At 42.0% G+C, this 13,802-nt stretch overlaps 1 protein-coding gene across 2 annotated transcripts in view; it reads left to right on the top strand.

The window, feature by feature from the left end:
- The window catches only part of LOC149471089 (smoothelin-like protein 2), a 179,627-nt gene extending 167,100 nt beyond the window's left edge, over positions 1 to 12,527 (top strand). For both annotated transcript variants that reach the window (XM_089657479.1, XM_089657488.1), the window contains one exon: positions 8,394 to 12,527. In XM_089657479.1, the coding sequence (XP_089513605.1) occupies positions 8,394 to 8,520 (127 nt within the window). In that variant the 3' untranslated portion in view covers positions 8,521 to 12,527. The remainder of the gene's footprint in view (positions 1 to 8,393) is intronic.
- The last annotated feature ends 1,275 nt before the right edge of the window (positions 12,528 to 13,802 follow it).

The raw sequence follows: 13,802 nt of genomic DNA, 5'->3' as shown, positions 1-13,802 counted from the left end.
ATGCACACAGGGCATTTTTGCAGCCTCTTTTAGGGGCATCAGGCAGTTTTTTGTTTTTGTTTGTTTTTTTACTGCTTCCAAACGGCCCTCTATTTTATCCCATGCACACATAGACTTTTAGGAGCTTTTAGCAGCAGGAAAAAAAACCCAGGACTAGTGCATCCAGGAGCAGCAGTGTTTTGGCAGAAAAAACGGTTGACGTGTGTAAACGCACGTTAGCGCTTGAGCGTTTGTTTCAATGGCCAGAACAAATTATTATTCTGGCCAATTAAATAAATTAGTGCTCAAGTGCTTGACGCCTGTAAACACGCCTAAACGCTTGTAAAAGCGTTAGACACTTTGACAAGCATTTTTTTCTGCCAAAACCCTGCGGTCAAAGGGAAGAGTGTTTTTTAAATGTTCTTGTGTGCATGAGGCCTAAAAGGATAAAGGACTTGGCAAGAACATAATACATGTGTGATTTAGATTAGTGTTCTAATTGCAGGAACAACCTTTGATTTAAAGTTTGTTTTCTGAAGCATGGCCTAATATGTCTTGGTGAATTTAGTACACACTCAGTTTGTGTAAGCAAAATATAAAGACATATGGGGCATGTTTATAAAACAGGGAATGGGACATTTCCCAAATTTTTGCGGCAAGTGAATCAACCATTGTAATTTAAAACACATGCACAAAGCCGATTCACCAGCAATGAATATTTTGTGAATGTTAGATGCATTACTATTTAGGTATGCCTGTATGAAATTACTAAGACTGTCCATAGACATGAAAATATCTGGTTTGTGTTGGAGACTACGCTGGACTGACTGGATCAGTCACTGGTTGTGGGAGGGTGATTGTGTGGGCAAAGGGGAAGCGATACAACAAGGTCAAATCTGTACTTTAACAATAAACGCCTATTGTGGTTACTAATTCCAAATCTATATGTTCATATTATAGATATTTTATAGTTAGCCCTGAAAAAGGGGGAGTCCATTCCCCAAAATGCGTTGTCTTGATGTATATGTTTACACCTACAATAAACATCTTTTGAACCATACACCTAAAGTTGCAGTTTTCTGCCATTAAAGGGAAGTCCAATGGGCCTAGGTGCAGTGTGACCACCCTAAGCAGGCCATACACTCTTAACATTTCAGCTGGGTGCTGATTAACTGGCTGAAATTCACTTAGTGGGTGGCTCTGTCAGCTCTTGACATCCTTCAATTAACCCCTTCACACCGACGCCTCCCAGCCCTTTATGGGATTTCTGATGCCGGGAGGCAGGACAGGAGTTATGATCATGTGACCACCATGATTGGATGTCACAGCAGTCACATGAATGGAAAGGTCCCAATCGCAAGGAGAGATCGGGACCTTTTCGTGGGATGCCGACATGTGCTGGGAGAGTGCAGGGCATGCGCTCTCAGCACATGTGTTTACAAGTGGTACACAAATATACGGCCACTTGGCGTCAAGGCCCAGCCACCGATAGGCTGCATATTTGCGTACTGTCAGCGTGAAGAGGTTAAAAATTGAAGGAGCCAGGTGAAAAGGTGTTAGCAGACAAACTGCTTCATACAAGATCAGCAGCACCCACTGTTTGGGTATTCGGACAAGCACAGGTATTGGCTGTCTAAATGTAATCGCAACAGTGGGAGATTCATCTATCCGCATTGTCTATTGTATGTCTGTTTTATAATAGTGTATGATCAGCTGTACAAGAGCATTGCACAGCCATTTTTAGAGTTTTCAGCTCTGCTAAGCAAAATTATAATTGGCTTCAAATGGAAGAAAAAAAGGAAGGGAGGGGCAGGGAGGTTGATGTTGGGGCTGGTATATCAGTAGCAACAATACCAATTGAGGTAGGTTTTCCTGATTGTTGCTCCTAAAGATACCCATCGCACATTTTGTTTTCTCTCATTCATCCCAATGGCTGAACAAGAGAAGATCAATTGATTCCTCCATCCAATCTAATAGTATGGATGACAAAATGTGCAAAATTTCAAGGAGTATGAATACTTTTTCAAGGCACTGTAACTGCTCTGCAATGTTATTGAAGACCTCTTTTGTGAAATCATACAAAGAGGTTGTATGTGGGCAATGTTACATGGTGACATCTAATTATGGTGACTCTGAGATTTCATAATAATCTGTCCATTGTTTCTTTGGGATAATGTTGTGTAGGCAGTTATGTCAAATGTCAGATACTGAGAATAAATATCAGGAATTCTCTCTGTATATCGTCAGCATAGCATGCATTGTGGAATTAATAATGAAATAATATTTCAGCGTAGGCGCTTTCACAACTGAGCATGTTTTATCTGATACAATGTAAGGCACACTGATTGCCATGTCATATTAAGACTTTGTTTAGTTGTTGCACACTTAAAGGAGAATTGTATTTATTTAAAAAGCATTTGATAAGATATCAATGTATGTAACCCATAACACTGGACCTCTTTTTTGGCTCTCATTTGGTTTGGTATATATACCATTGAAAGAGTTTTGGTATAGCTGTTTGATGATCAAAAAAATAACCTTTTGAACCTGCCAGTAAGCTTATAACTTACCATGCTTTCTGCCAAATTTTTTAGGTATTTTGTTCCCAGCTCTCTCTGTGGACTGCAGAGACTACAGTCTGCAGACCCCCCCCCCTCTTCCTCTATGCCAAGGAGAAGAGGGGAGGTGTTCTGTAGTCTTGTCCTGACTGTCTCTTCCAGACAGAGTGCAAGTGAGAGTTGTCACCCTAGGACACGAACTGTGTTACTGGCAAGATCACCAGGTAAAAATAAAAGAAAACAAATTAAAAAAAGAAAACTAATGCAGCCACTACATCTGGACTGGTAAACTGCAAAATATTGTATTCTTGTTCTTGAATTTTGGATACACTTTAAAGAAATGTATCCTAAATGTAATAAAATCTTAATTTCTGTACATAGATTGTAATTGCATACTGACACGGGGCAGGCATATTTGTCTGATTGAAAACATCATCAATCATAATGCTCCTTACAGATACTATGTGATCTTTACCTAGGCTTTAATGAACATGTTTTACAAAGACTGAAAGCAGCAGTTTTTTTTATTCATGTCAATCAAGACTTTTTTTTTTTTTTTTTAAATTGTTATTTTGCCATTTTGATTAGTGCCCCTATTTATTCATACATAGTGGAAAGATGTCCTGACGAGATAACTCGGGGTTTAAATTGCTAAAGGAATAGTGGCTGTTGAATGTTCACTAAGATTTGTAAATACGATAGATCTCTGTTTCTTTTAATCAACCAATCGTGTAGCATAAACCTGTCTTTTAGCTTCTCACACACAATTGCATATTCAGAGTGAACACTGTTTTATTTGATTTACTAATGCAGGCCATACATCGTTCGAATTCCAAACAAATTTTCTTTAGAAAATTGAAAGTGTTGTGTGTTTTGTAATCCAATGGTGCCACCGTTTATGTCGAAATTCAACCAACCAAGCCTTCACCTCATGTTGCTACAGAAAAGAATTTTCGTGGCAAAGAATTTTCTTTTCTTTCCAGGTCACAGCTCATGCTCATTTCTTTTTCGTTTATATTTCCCACAGGATTCTACCATCATTGATTTGAAATTATTTCATTATTCAAGAAATTTCCAGCATGCCCGATCACTCAAATTCAATGGTCACACAAAAATCAGCCATTTCTGTAACCCACTAGTGGTGTGAAATTTAAACGAAAATTCTTAGAAAAGATATTTTCTAAAGAAAATTCTTTAGGAATTCGACCCATGTATGGCTGGCTTAACATTTATTTTGTAAATTCAATTCTATTACTTTAATAAATCAACCCCTATAAGTATGTGGACAGGTGTGCCAGCTTAAACCTATGTTAATATGCTCAGTGTGCTGCAGAGATAATTATATAAGGGCAGAAGTTCATTTTGGCTGATCCGGCCCTTTAGAAAAGATCACATGACTCAATGAGTGTCTCCCAAAGCTGTCCTTAAGACTTACAGTGCATAATAATGTGGATGTCCACACATCTAAATCCAAATAAATTTTTTCTGAGATACAGTTTGTTCCATCTGTGACGGACGTGGCGTCAGACCCCCAGTCCTTCTCACCAACTCATGACCGAAGGACTAGCCAATCTAAAACTGCGCTGTCACGTGCGTAACAATGCCACGCTCAGCTGCACCCTACACAAAGATTTTCCAGCTAATGGACCACAATCTATGTACCGCAGCCTGAGAGCGATTGTTACTGGGTCAGGTTAATTATGCAATTAACCCTTCACACTGCCACCACCTCCTTTTTTGTACAGAGAAAGAGGAAACTCACCAATCTTAGCAGTAACACTATGATCTTTGAATAAGCATCTGTATACACACTGTCACTGTAGGCAGATGTACACAGAGGTTTTAAAACACACGGTAGCGCTCTTCAGAGACAGGGATTCTTAGTTTGCATTAAAGAGCTTTAGAAACAGTTCAACACTTCTCAGATGATAGGATTTATTACTAAAAAGGTCAAAATGGTGCAATAAAAATATTTACAGAAAAGATGTAACATATATATATATATATATATATATATATATATATATATATATATATATATATATAAATAAATACAGGGAGCAATACCACAACAGAAAGATAACAGAAGCAGAAGTTTAGAGAGGTAGGATACTTGCCGTCAGCCTTGGTTAAAGCAGCTTCAAGGGTCCTGAGCAAAAGGGTGCCTTTTCTCCCAAAGTTGGTTTCTGATGTTAAAAGGGAGAATTCTTCAACTTTTCAACTTACTGCTCCAAGCATGACAGCCTTTTTCTAGGAACCCAGCAGAGTGTCTCCTTAAAGCAGAGAACCAATCGCCTCATTTGGGGAGGGGTGTTTTAGGCGGGAAACTCAGGCTATGACCAAATCCCTCCCAGTTTATATCATGGTCAATAACCTTCCCTAGGTACATGTAGCAGCCTAGCCACTAGTAGATTAATATGCAGAATGATATCCTGAACGTCCAGACATCAAATATGCCATATCTTACTATTTCAGCTAGAACTATATGGCTTTCTAGTCTCCTGTAGACTTTAACTAGGGGTGTAAGATATCAGGCGACTCGCATTAAACTGAGCTATCCGAATATATGCTTTGTTCGATTATATGTATTCCCTATTTTAAGTTATGAAAAGTGGTTTTTAAATGGGATGTATATTTTACGGCTATTCTGGAATGTGTTTTATGTCCAGTGAAGGACTGGTTTATAGCTTTACGATCATCTCAGATCCAGAAGCTAACAGACACCTGGGCACCAGCTAATTGGGATTAGAACCATGAAGTGTATCCAATTGTGCCTGATGCCTTTGTGAACCCAGCACACACACCACACTCCTGAGGGAGAGAGAATGATACAAGATGGGAAATCTTGAGCAGATGGATGATCGCGTCCATATCTGTGTGCACAATTGCTACACCATCCACATGATCAAATTACAAAATGTCTACTGTCAATTGGCAGGACGGATTGGAAAATAATGGTCTGTGCTGTTAGTCACATCACCAGCAATAGCAGGAGGAACATTTCTTCTGTTACATTTAATGTATCATTCCAATGGCAAGACTGTTAGCATAGCTTTGTTAACATATGAATAAAAGTCAACTTTAAGCTGAACTCCAGGGTCGTTGTAGGATCTTAACTGCATAGTTACAAAGATCCAGATTGGCACAATGTAAAGACAGCCATATATTAAGCAATTTTCTTTCTTGCAACCATGGGTTGCAGGATAGAAAATTGCTTATTTCCCTTCAACACAAAATCCATTTTGATGGGGGAATCCCACCTACGGAGCCTTTGTATTTTGACAGCGGTAGGTTTCCCAGCCATCAGAATAGGATGATCACTTCCGGCTGCTATAGCCGAAGGCATTAATTAAAAAAAACAGACAGGCTAGTTGGGTCTGTGGGCTGGCTGGTTGTACTGAAGTTGATCCATCTATCAACTTCGGTACAACTAACCTGCCCATAGATCTAAATTTTTCCAGTCCCTGCTGAACGTGACAAATTTCGATCCATCTATGGCTGGCTTAAGTAGGTATGTTTCATTACCTGTCGGCCAGCTGCGGAAGTTGATCACTATAGAAATTGGCATGATCTTCTGGGTTTTGTGACAGGCATCTGCACCACTGCATACTGATCACAACTGGTTGCTCGCTTAGCATAACCACCATTCACAGAATGCCTTGTATTTTCTCAGTGAATACAAGACATTCTCTGGTTGGGGTTTGATGTCACTTCCTCCACCTTGTCCATTTAGGGCACAGGACCCAGAAGATTGTGTTGATCACTAGCAACTACAGTGATTCTCAGCGCTATAATTGTGACATAAATTGGATGGAGATGGAGTTCAGGACGTAATCCCGCGGGGAAGTGAGCAGCAGCGAGATTCTAGAATATCCTGGCAGTACGAGGAGCAGCCACGGCAGGCAGGCTTTACGATTCCTTCTCCCCCAACGCTAGGACTGTCTGCCTGCTGTAAAGACATGCCTGCAGTATCTCCTCCTAGATATCGTTGATGTGCAGTGGAGGAGTGGTGGTTTTCTCAGGTGGAGCTGTGATTTCTTCCTTGCTGTCTAGTGGATCCTGTGCTGCTTTGGTCTGAGGATCTTCACTGATCCAGGGATTGCATCTACCCCCCTTGTTTCCATGATGACTACGTCCTGAACTCCATCTCTGCCATATTGCATGCACCTGTGGTCAGTGTGTACGGCCGCCTGAAGTCACCTTTACTGGGACTTTTCTACATTGGGACCTATTTTCTCTTATATTTTGATTCATTTTTTTACTTTATTTTTATCCATATCCCTTTCTCATAATTTATGTCACAATTATAGCGCTGCACTTTATATTTTATATTCATGTGGGGATTTTTGGTTGTCCTGTGTGTTTCAGCTGCTTGTCCATTCTAAAGCGCTCACTTTTTTGTTCTTTGTTTCATACAGTGATTCTCAGTTTCCCCATCAGGTATGAAATATGCACACTTGTATTCATTATTCTATTTATTATTATACAGGATTTATATAGCGCCAACAGTTTGCACAGCGCTTTACAAAATGAAGGTAGACATTACAGTTACAATACAATTTGGTACAAGAGGAAACAGAGGGCCCTGCTCATTAGAGCTTAAAATCTAGGAGGAAGGGTTGAATGATGCAAAAGGTAATAGCTGTGGGGGTGATGAGCTGATGAAGGAAATTAAAGGCAGTTTACTAGTTAGAAGCAGGATAGACTTCTTTAGAGTGAAAAAGGTTTTCAGGGATCGTCTAAAGGTAGATAGATTAGGAGATAGCTCGACAGATTGGGGAGGGAGTTCACTAGGATTGGAGAAGCTCGGGAGAAGTCCTGGAGGCAAGCATGGAAGGAGGTGAAACAGGAATTAGAGACAGGTCTTGGGAGAATCGAAGAGAGCTGTTTAGTTTATATTTTAGACCAGGTTAGTGATGTAGCTGGGGGCAGAGCTGTGGCTGGATTTGTAAGTTGTTAGTTTTTTTAATTTTATTCGTTGGGCAAGTGGAAGCCAGTGGAGGGATTGGCAGAGAGGGGTGGCAGACACTGAATGTTTGGTAAGGTAGATGAGCCTGGCAGCTGTATTCATGGTGGACTGGAGGGGGGAGAGCCTATGTAAATGTAAGCCAATGAGCAGGGAGTTGCAGTAGTTGAGGCGAGAGATAACCAGGGAGTGAATTAGGAGCTTTATGGTATCATTTTTTTTAAATCCAAGCTGGGCCACTGTAACCATGCAATTAAAATTATACCTAGAATTCAGCTTTAAATTACATTAAAGTGGAGTTTCAACCAAAAATGGAAGCTACGCTTGTCTGCCTCCTCCCCCCCCCCCCCCACTGCCATATTTGGCACTTTTTGAGGGGGGGGGGGGAGTGGATACTTGGTTTCGACAGGTACTCGCTCCCACTTCTGTCTCGGTTCGCCATGGCAAAGTGAGCTGGACGTTCAGCCCCCTCCTTCCTGCCACAGTCTTCTGGGACACTTCACAGGTCTCAGACAACTGCTGGACCAATCAGGATGCTCAGCGGGCACCCAGCTATGAAGCCACAAGCTGTCACAGCCTGGTGCCCACAGTTGAGATGTCAGCATCAGAGACAGAAGAGACAGAGAAGGGATCTCAGGGGTGAGAACATCGCTGGACTCTGGGACAGGTGAGTGCGTGTTTATTAAAGGTCAGCAGCTACAGTTTTTTTAGCTGCTGACTTTTAATAAACACAAAAATGACTGGAACTCCACTTTAAGGCTCATATCGAAAGAAGACATTTTAAGAGGATTGGCTAAATTTTAGTATTTGTTGTTTATATATTCAGACAAGACTGTTGTGGTTGACTTATACCATTAGTTAACTGTTGCTATTTCTTTGGCATATTTCAGGAAAATGGCACACTGTGACCGGCTCATTGAAGTTGAAGACATGATGATGATGGGCAGGAAGCCAGATCCCATGTGCGTGTTCACCTATGTCCAATCCCTCTACAATCACCTGCGACGTTTTGAGTGACTCTTCTGCCAGCATAGCCTGCTCTTCTGTCAAGGTTTAGGCCAGCGGTGCTGGCGATTGCCAGGATATTTTGCCCCTTTCTTGATTACAGCAGCCACCAGCTTAACAATGGAAGACACACGTGTTCCCATCCATCTCTCCTCCACTGACACTACTATGTCCTGCCTCAGGGCAGCATGACAAGTGAGAGACAGATAACACAGGAATGTCCACAGGGTGCTGGGAACACTCTGTTTGTACAAAACCATTTACAGTTAATGCTTCACACAAGAGGAGCTGGGCGTGTTGGTTTTGTCACCTCTCAGGCTGTTTTGACAGCATTTGCACCTCTCCCCTGAATGACACCCTGGTGTCTCATTGTCTGGCCAGCTGAATGACACAGAAAAGCAGACAAGGAATGGACACAGAGACTCCAGTGTATGTTATCAGGCAGTCAGTGGTGTCACTATCATTCTGGAGAGGACCCAGTCAATTTGCATTGGTGAAGATTATTGCACTGAACCTTTACCTATAAACAGATGTCCTAGTTTAATAGTTTCTAGCACTGATTTTTTTCATTTGCTCCTGTGCAAGTGTGGAGGGCACTCCAGTCTTCCAGGATGAGTCTGTATTAGATACAATATGAACATTTGTTTTATTATTTTTTAATAGGATGTTAATCTTCCTGTGTAATTTTAGCTGTTTGCTTCCATGCAGTGCAATAAGGGAGACACTATGGACTAAAGTGGTCTCAAGTAAGTGTGAACCAAAGAACTCCTAATGCTATTTATCCGTGAGCGAGCTGTGTGTCACTATTATTCGCACTACTACGTTATCACTTCTGTCTGGGTTTTACACTTGAAATCGTGTCAGAATTCATTTTTTAGCTGTTTGGTGAGTTGTCACACCCAAGGGACATATAAGAGGCTTTAAGGCCTCTTGCAAATGGCTACAGGAAAGTCATATAGCATACACTTCCAAGAGCAACAGGTGGATCGTACAGTCAACCTGTACAAATCGATGACAGGCTGACTGAAGCTGTGGCTCCATGGGTATATACCCAAATCCCATTGTTTTCATGCCTACCAGGACATATGCACTGCCTTGCATACAGGTTCCTGTAAACAATGGAATTTACATGTATCTCCATATTGTTGTGGCTTAAAGGGATTCTAAAGGCTGTACTTAAAGAAAAAATAAATGTTGTACTTACCTGCTCTGTGCACTGGTTTTGCACAGAGAAGCTCTGATCCTCTTCTTTTTGGGTCCCCCACCAGCGGTCCAGGCTCCTCCCCTGCAAAGTGCCCCCCGTAGCAAGTCTCTTGTCCCTCTTGCCATGGGGGGCACTCAAGCAGGCTCGCTCCTGAGCCACAGTCCTGTGAATAAATAACTTATAGTTAGTCTGGCTGACAAAAGCCCATCCAGTTCAACCATAAAAAAAAAGTTATAATCCTACACCCACAGTTGAGCAGAGGAAGGCAAAAAAACCCAGCAAAGCATGATCCTGCAGTGGAAACAAATTCCTTCCTGATCCCCTGAGAGGCAATCAGATATTCCCTGGATCAACTTTACTTTACCTATAAATGTTAGTATCCAGTTATATTCTGTGTATCTAGGAAAGAAACCAGGCCTTTTTTAAAGCAATCCACTCTGCTGGCCAGAACCAACTCTTGAGGGAGTCTATTCCACATTTTCACAGCTCTTATTGTGAAGAAACCTTTCCGTGTTTGGAGATTAAATTTCTTTTCCTCCAGATGTAAAGAGCACCCCCTTGTCCTCTGTGATGACCTCAGGGTGAATAGCTCTACACCGAGTTCACTATATGAACCACTGATGTATTTATACATGTTGATCATATCCCTCCTTAATCTCCTCTTCTCAAGAGACAATCAATTTAGTTCCTCTAATCTTTCCTCATAGCTGAGCTCCTCCATGCCTCTTATCAGTTTGGTTGCCCTTCTCTGTACCTTCTCCAGTTCCCCAATGTTCTTTTTGTGAATTGGTGCCCAAAACTGAACTGCATATTCCAGATGAGGTCTTACTAATGATTTGTACAGGGGTAAAATGATATCTCTCTCTCTGGAGTCTATACCTCTTTTAATACGAGAGGATTTTGCTCACTTTGGAAACCGCAGCTTGGCATTGCATGCCATTATTAAGCTTGTGAGCTACCAGAACTCCCAGATCCTTCTCCACCATTGATTCTCCCAGTTGCACCCCCCCTAGTATGTATGATGCATGCATATTCTTAGCCCCCAAGTGCATAACCTTACATTTATCAACATTAAACCTCATTTGTCACATAGTTGCCCAATTAAACAGTGCATTGAGGTCAGCTTGTAAGTTGGAGACATCCTGTAAGGACGTTATTCCACTGCACAGCTTGGTGACTGAAATGTTATTTTTAATCCCAGACCCTATATAGTTTATAAATATATTAAAAAGTAAGGGTCCCAACACTGAACCTTGGGGTACACCACTGACAACCCTAAACTATTCAGAGTATGAAATGAATCATTAACCACTACTCTCTGAATACAACCTTTTAGCCAAATGAAAATGTAAATCTAGGTTGATTTGCCCTGGAGGTAGACCAACGGTGCTCCAAAGCTCACAGTGTCTTCCTGGCACTTTAAACAGCATGAAGGTATAAGGTGAAGAGCCGGCAACTCATCCTCCCGATAAAAGTATTTTATTAATAAAGGGTACAGTGTGCACGTTACAGCATCTTATGCATTTCAATAAAAATGAATAAGGTTTTTTTTAGTGAAACGGGTAAACTGCTGTAACTTGCACACTGTACCCTTTATTAATAAAATTCTTTTACTGGGAGAACGAGTTTTCAGCTCCTCACCTTATACTCTTGTGCACTGTCCATTCACACACAGAGTGTGACTCAGCCCTGTCCCTCGCTCCCTCCTCTATGGCTCACTGGCTGAGATTGATAGCAGCAGGAGTCAAGGGCTCCCACTGCTGTGTGAACCAGTGGGGAGAGAGAGACCCTGGAGAGCTGCGGCTCTCATGCACATCACTGGATCGAGATGGGGCTCGGGTAAGTAATGCGGGGAGCTGCATCCAGAAGTTTTTTCACCATTATACGTAGAATGTATTAAGGTAAAAAAAAAACCTTCTGCCTTTAGAACCACTTTGAGCCACCCTGTCATTGATTTATACAGGCTGGTTGTATGTGGCTGTACGATCCACCTGTCACTCCGAGGCAGAGAAATACACCTGAATGTACGCTGTATAGCCTAAAGCCTAAAGGAAAACCATATTAAAGATATGTAGACTGCTGACCAGCTCCTGAAACCGAGAGTTCAATGTTAATCTTGTGATTTAAATATATTCACTGTTCTGAACCAAGTACACAATTTAGCAAATTTGTGACTACTTTTGTCTCATGCTTGTTTCAGGTCAGTGTGTTGAAAAGCCAGGAGAAAAGCCAGGCAAATGACGTTTTTAGAAAGTGGCCAGGAATAGCAAACTTTATACCTTTTTTGCAAGTTTTCTTTAATAGACCGAACAAATATTTTCTAAGTCAGTGTAGAGAGCAGCGATAATGTGGAAAGTACAGCAATTCATATGAGCCAGATTTTAGACTTGTTGCTGGACAAATTAAAGGAAGAAATGGTTCCAGTTCCCATGGGTTACTTGCACATTTAAGCTTTGCTCCCTGCACTGCTTGTGAATGTTATAAGGACTTACTTGTGCTGACATTTTAGGTGCACACATTTTAGAGAACTGTTTCTGAATACTTTTATTGACATTTTTTGTTTTTATTATTTTATTCGTTTTCCACTTGGCACAATCACATGTAAATCATTACTAAACACATTAATTTGAATATATATCACCACATGGTGGTGCTGTATTAGTTTTATCTGTATTAACTTTTTATGTTGTAAACATGTTATTATTTTGGCAAGTTTTGAAAGAAATTTAACAAACGCTATTTAGCGCCTTTTACAGATAAATATATTGTGAAGTTTTGTTCCTCACTGGCTGCAATTAAAAAAAACAAATGGCAATGATGTGAATTAATGTTTTTTTCCAACTTTTATTGCAGAAGCATCAAAAACAACATGTTACGTGTAATCGGGGTACATCTCACCCTGTACTGCGACGCAGCGCACCACATAGCAATACAGTTCCAAGCATACGATAAATACAGTCAGGCAAATAAATACATTCGCTCAGCGGTATGATGCCTGACGTGATGTGCACGGAGGATGAATCCCCCGGAACACCACGTCATGCATGACGCCGCTTACCCCAAAAACTGTAGCATCCTAATACCATATACATTTCCTAGTCACTATGTCATGCACTATAACGATAACTGAAAAACACGATCAACAATAGGCATCGGGTGTGTGGGGGGGGGAAGGGGGGAACACAGGCCCGAAGCTTTATTGAAGGGACAAAGACACGCAAGGGGGAGTAGGGGGAAGGGGGAAATCTTCAGACGTCCTCTTCCTCCTTAAAGTCCATCAAGGAATAGTCTCTGAGCAGACTGAGGGTCAGTCTGCGGCAGTCCTCAATGGACATCCTCTCCCGCTGGAGGGTGAGGCGCTTTCTGGCGCACCATAAAGCGTCCTTAAAACAGCACAGCACCCGCCAGGCGCTGTCAATGTCCTCCAGAGAAAAGGTTCCACAGAACAGTCCATTCAACACCCCAAAGTGAGTGATGGCTGTCTGTGGCACAAAGTCCTTGAGTTCAGGTTCCAGGGCCCCCAACAGGGCCTGAGCAAATGAGCACTCCCAGAAAACGTGGTAAGACGTTTCCTCATGGATGATGCAGAAGGGGCAGTGTCTGTATCTGCTCAGGTTCCTGGCATGCATAAATGTCCTGAGAGGCAGTCCCCCCTGGATAGCCATCCATGCCAGGTCTTTGTGCCTGTTGGTGAGGATGTTTGAAGAAACATTCCTCCAGACCACCTTGCAGGTGTCCGAAGGCAGGCCTGGAACCGACTCCAAAATGTCGCTGGCTCGGATGAGCTTGTAGATAGTCTTTGGCTTCCACAAGTCAGGCTTGACTCCCTGTAGCCCTTGCTCCCTGATGAACTTGAAAGTATCCAAGTAGTACCAAGGAGTGTCCCAGTTGTAGGGGATGGAACTATCCCAAGTGTCCCACCCCAGGGACCTCCAGAGAGGCAACAGGAAGAAGCGAGACATTGCGTTCCCGCCAGAGTCCATAGTCCGTCTTGGCAAAGTTCTGCGGATGCAGTTGCAAGCAAAGAACACCCTCAGCTGGGTGGCGATGTCGGGCACGCCCTTACCGCCCTTGAGGGGTTCCTTGAACA

Source organism: Staurois parvus, unplaced genomic scaffold, assembly GCF_062004578.1.
Source record: "Staurois parvus isolate SC_StPar_1 unplaced genomic scaffold, SC_StPar_1.0 ptg000029l, whole genome shotgun sequence".
Classification (NCBI taxonomy): Eukaryota; Metazoa; Chordata; class Amphibia; order Anura; family Ranidae; genus Staurois; species Staurois parvus.
The sequence above is the reverse complement of the archived record's forward strand: the minus strand, read 5'-3'. Positions and strand labels throughout refer to the sequence as shown.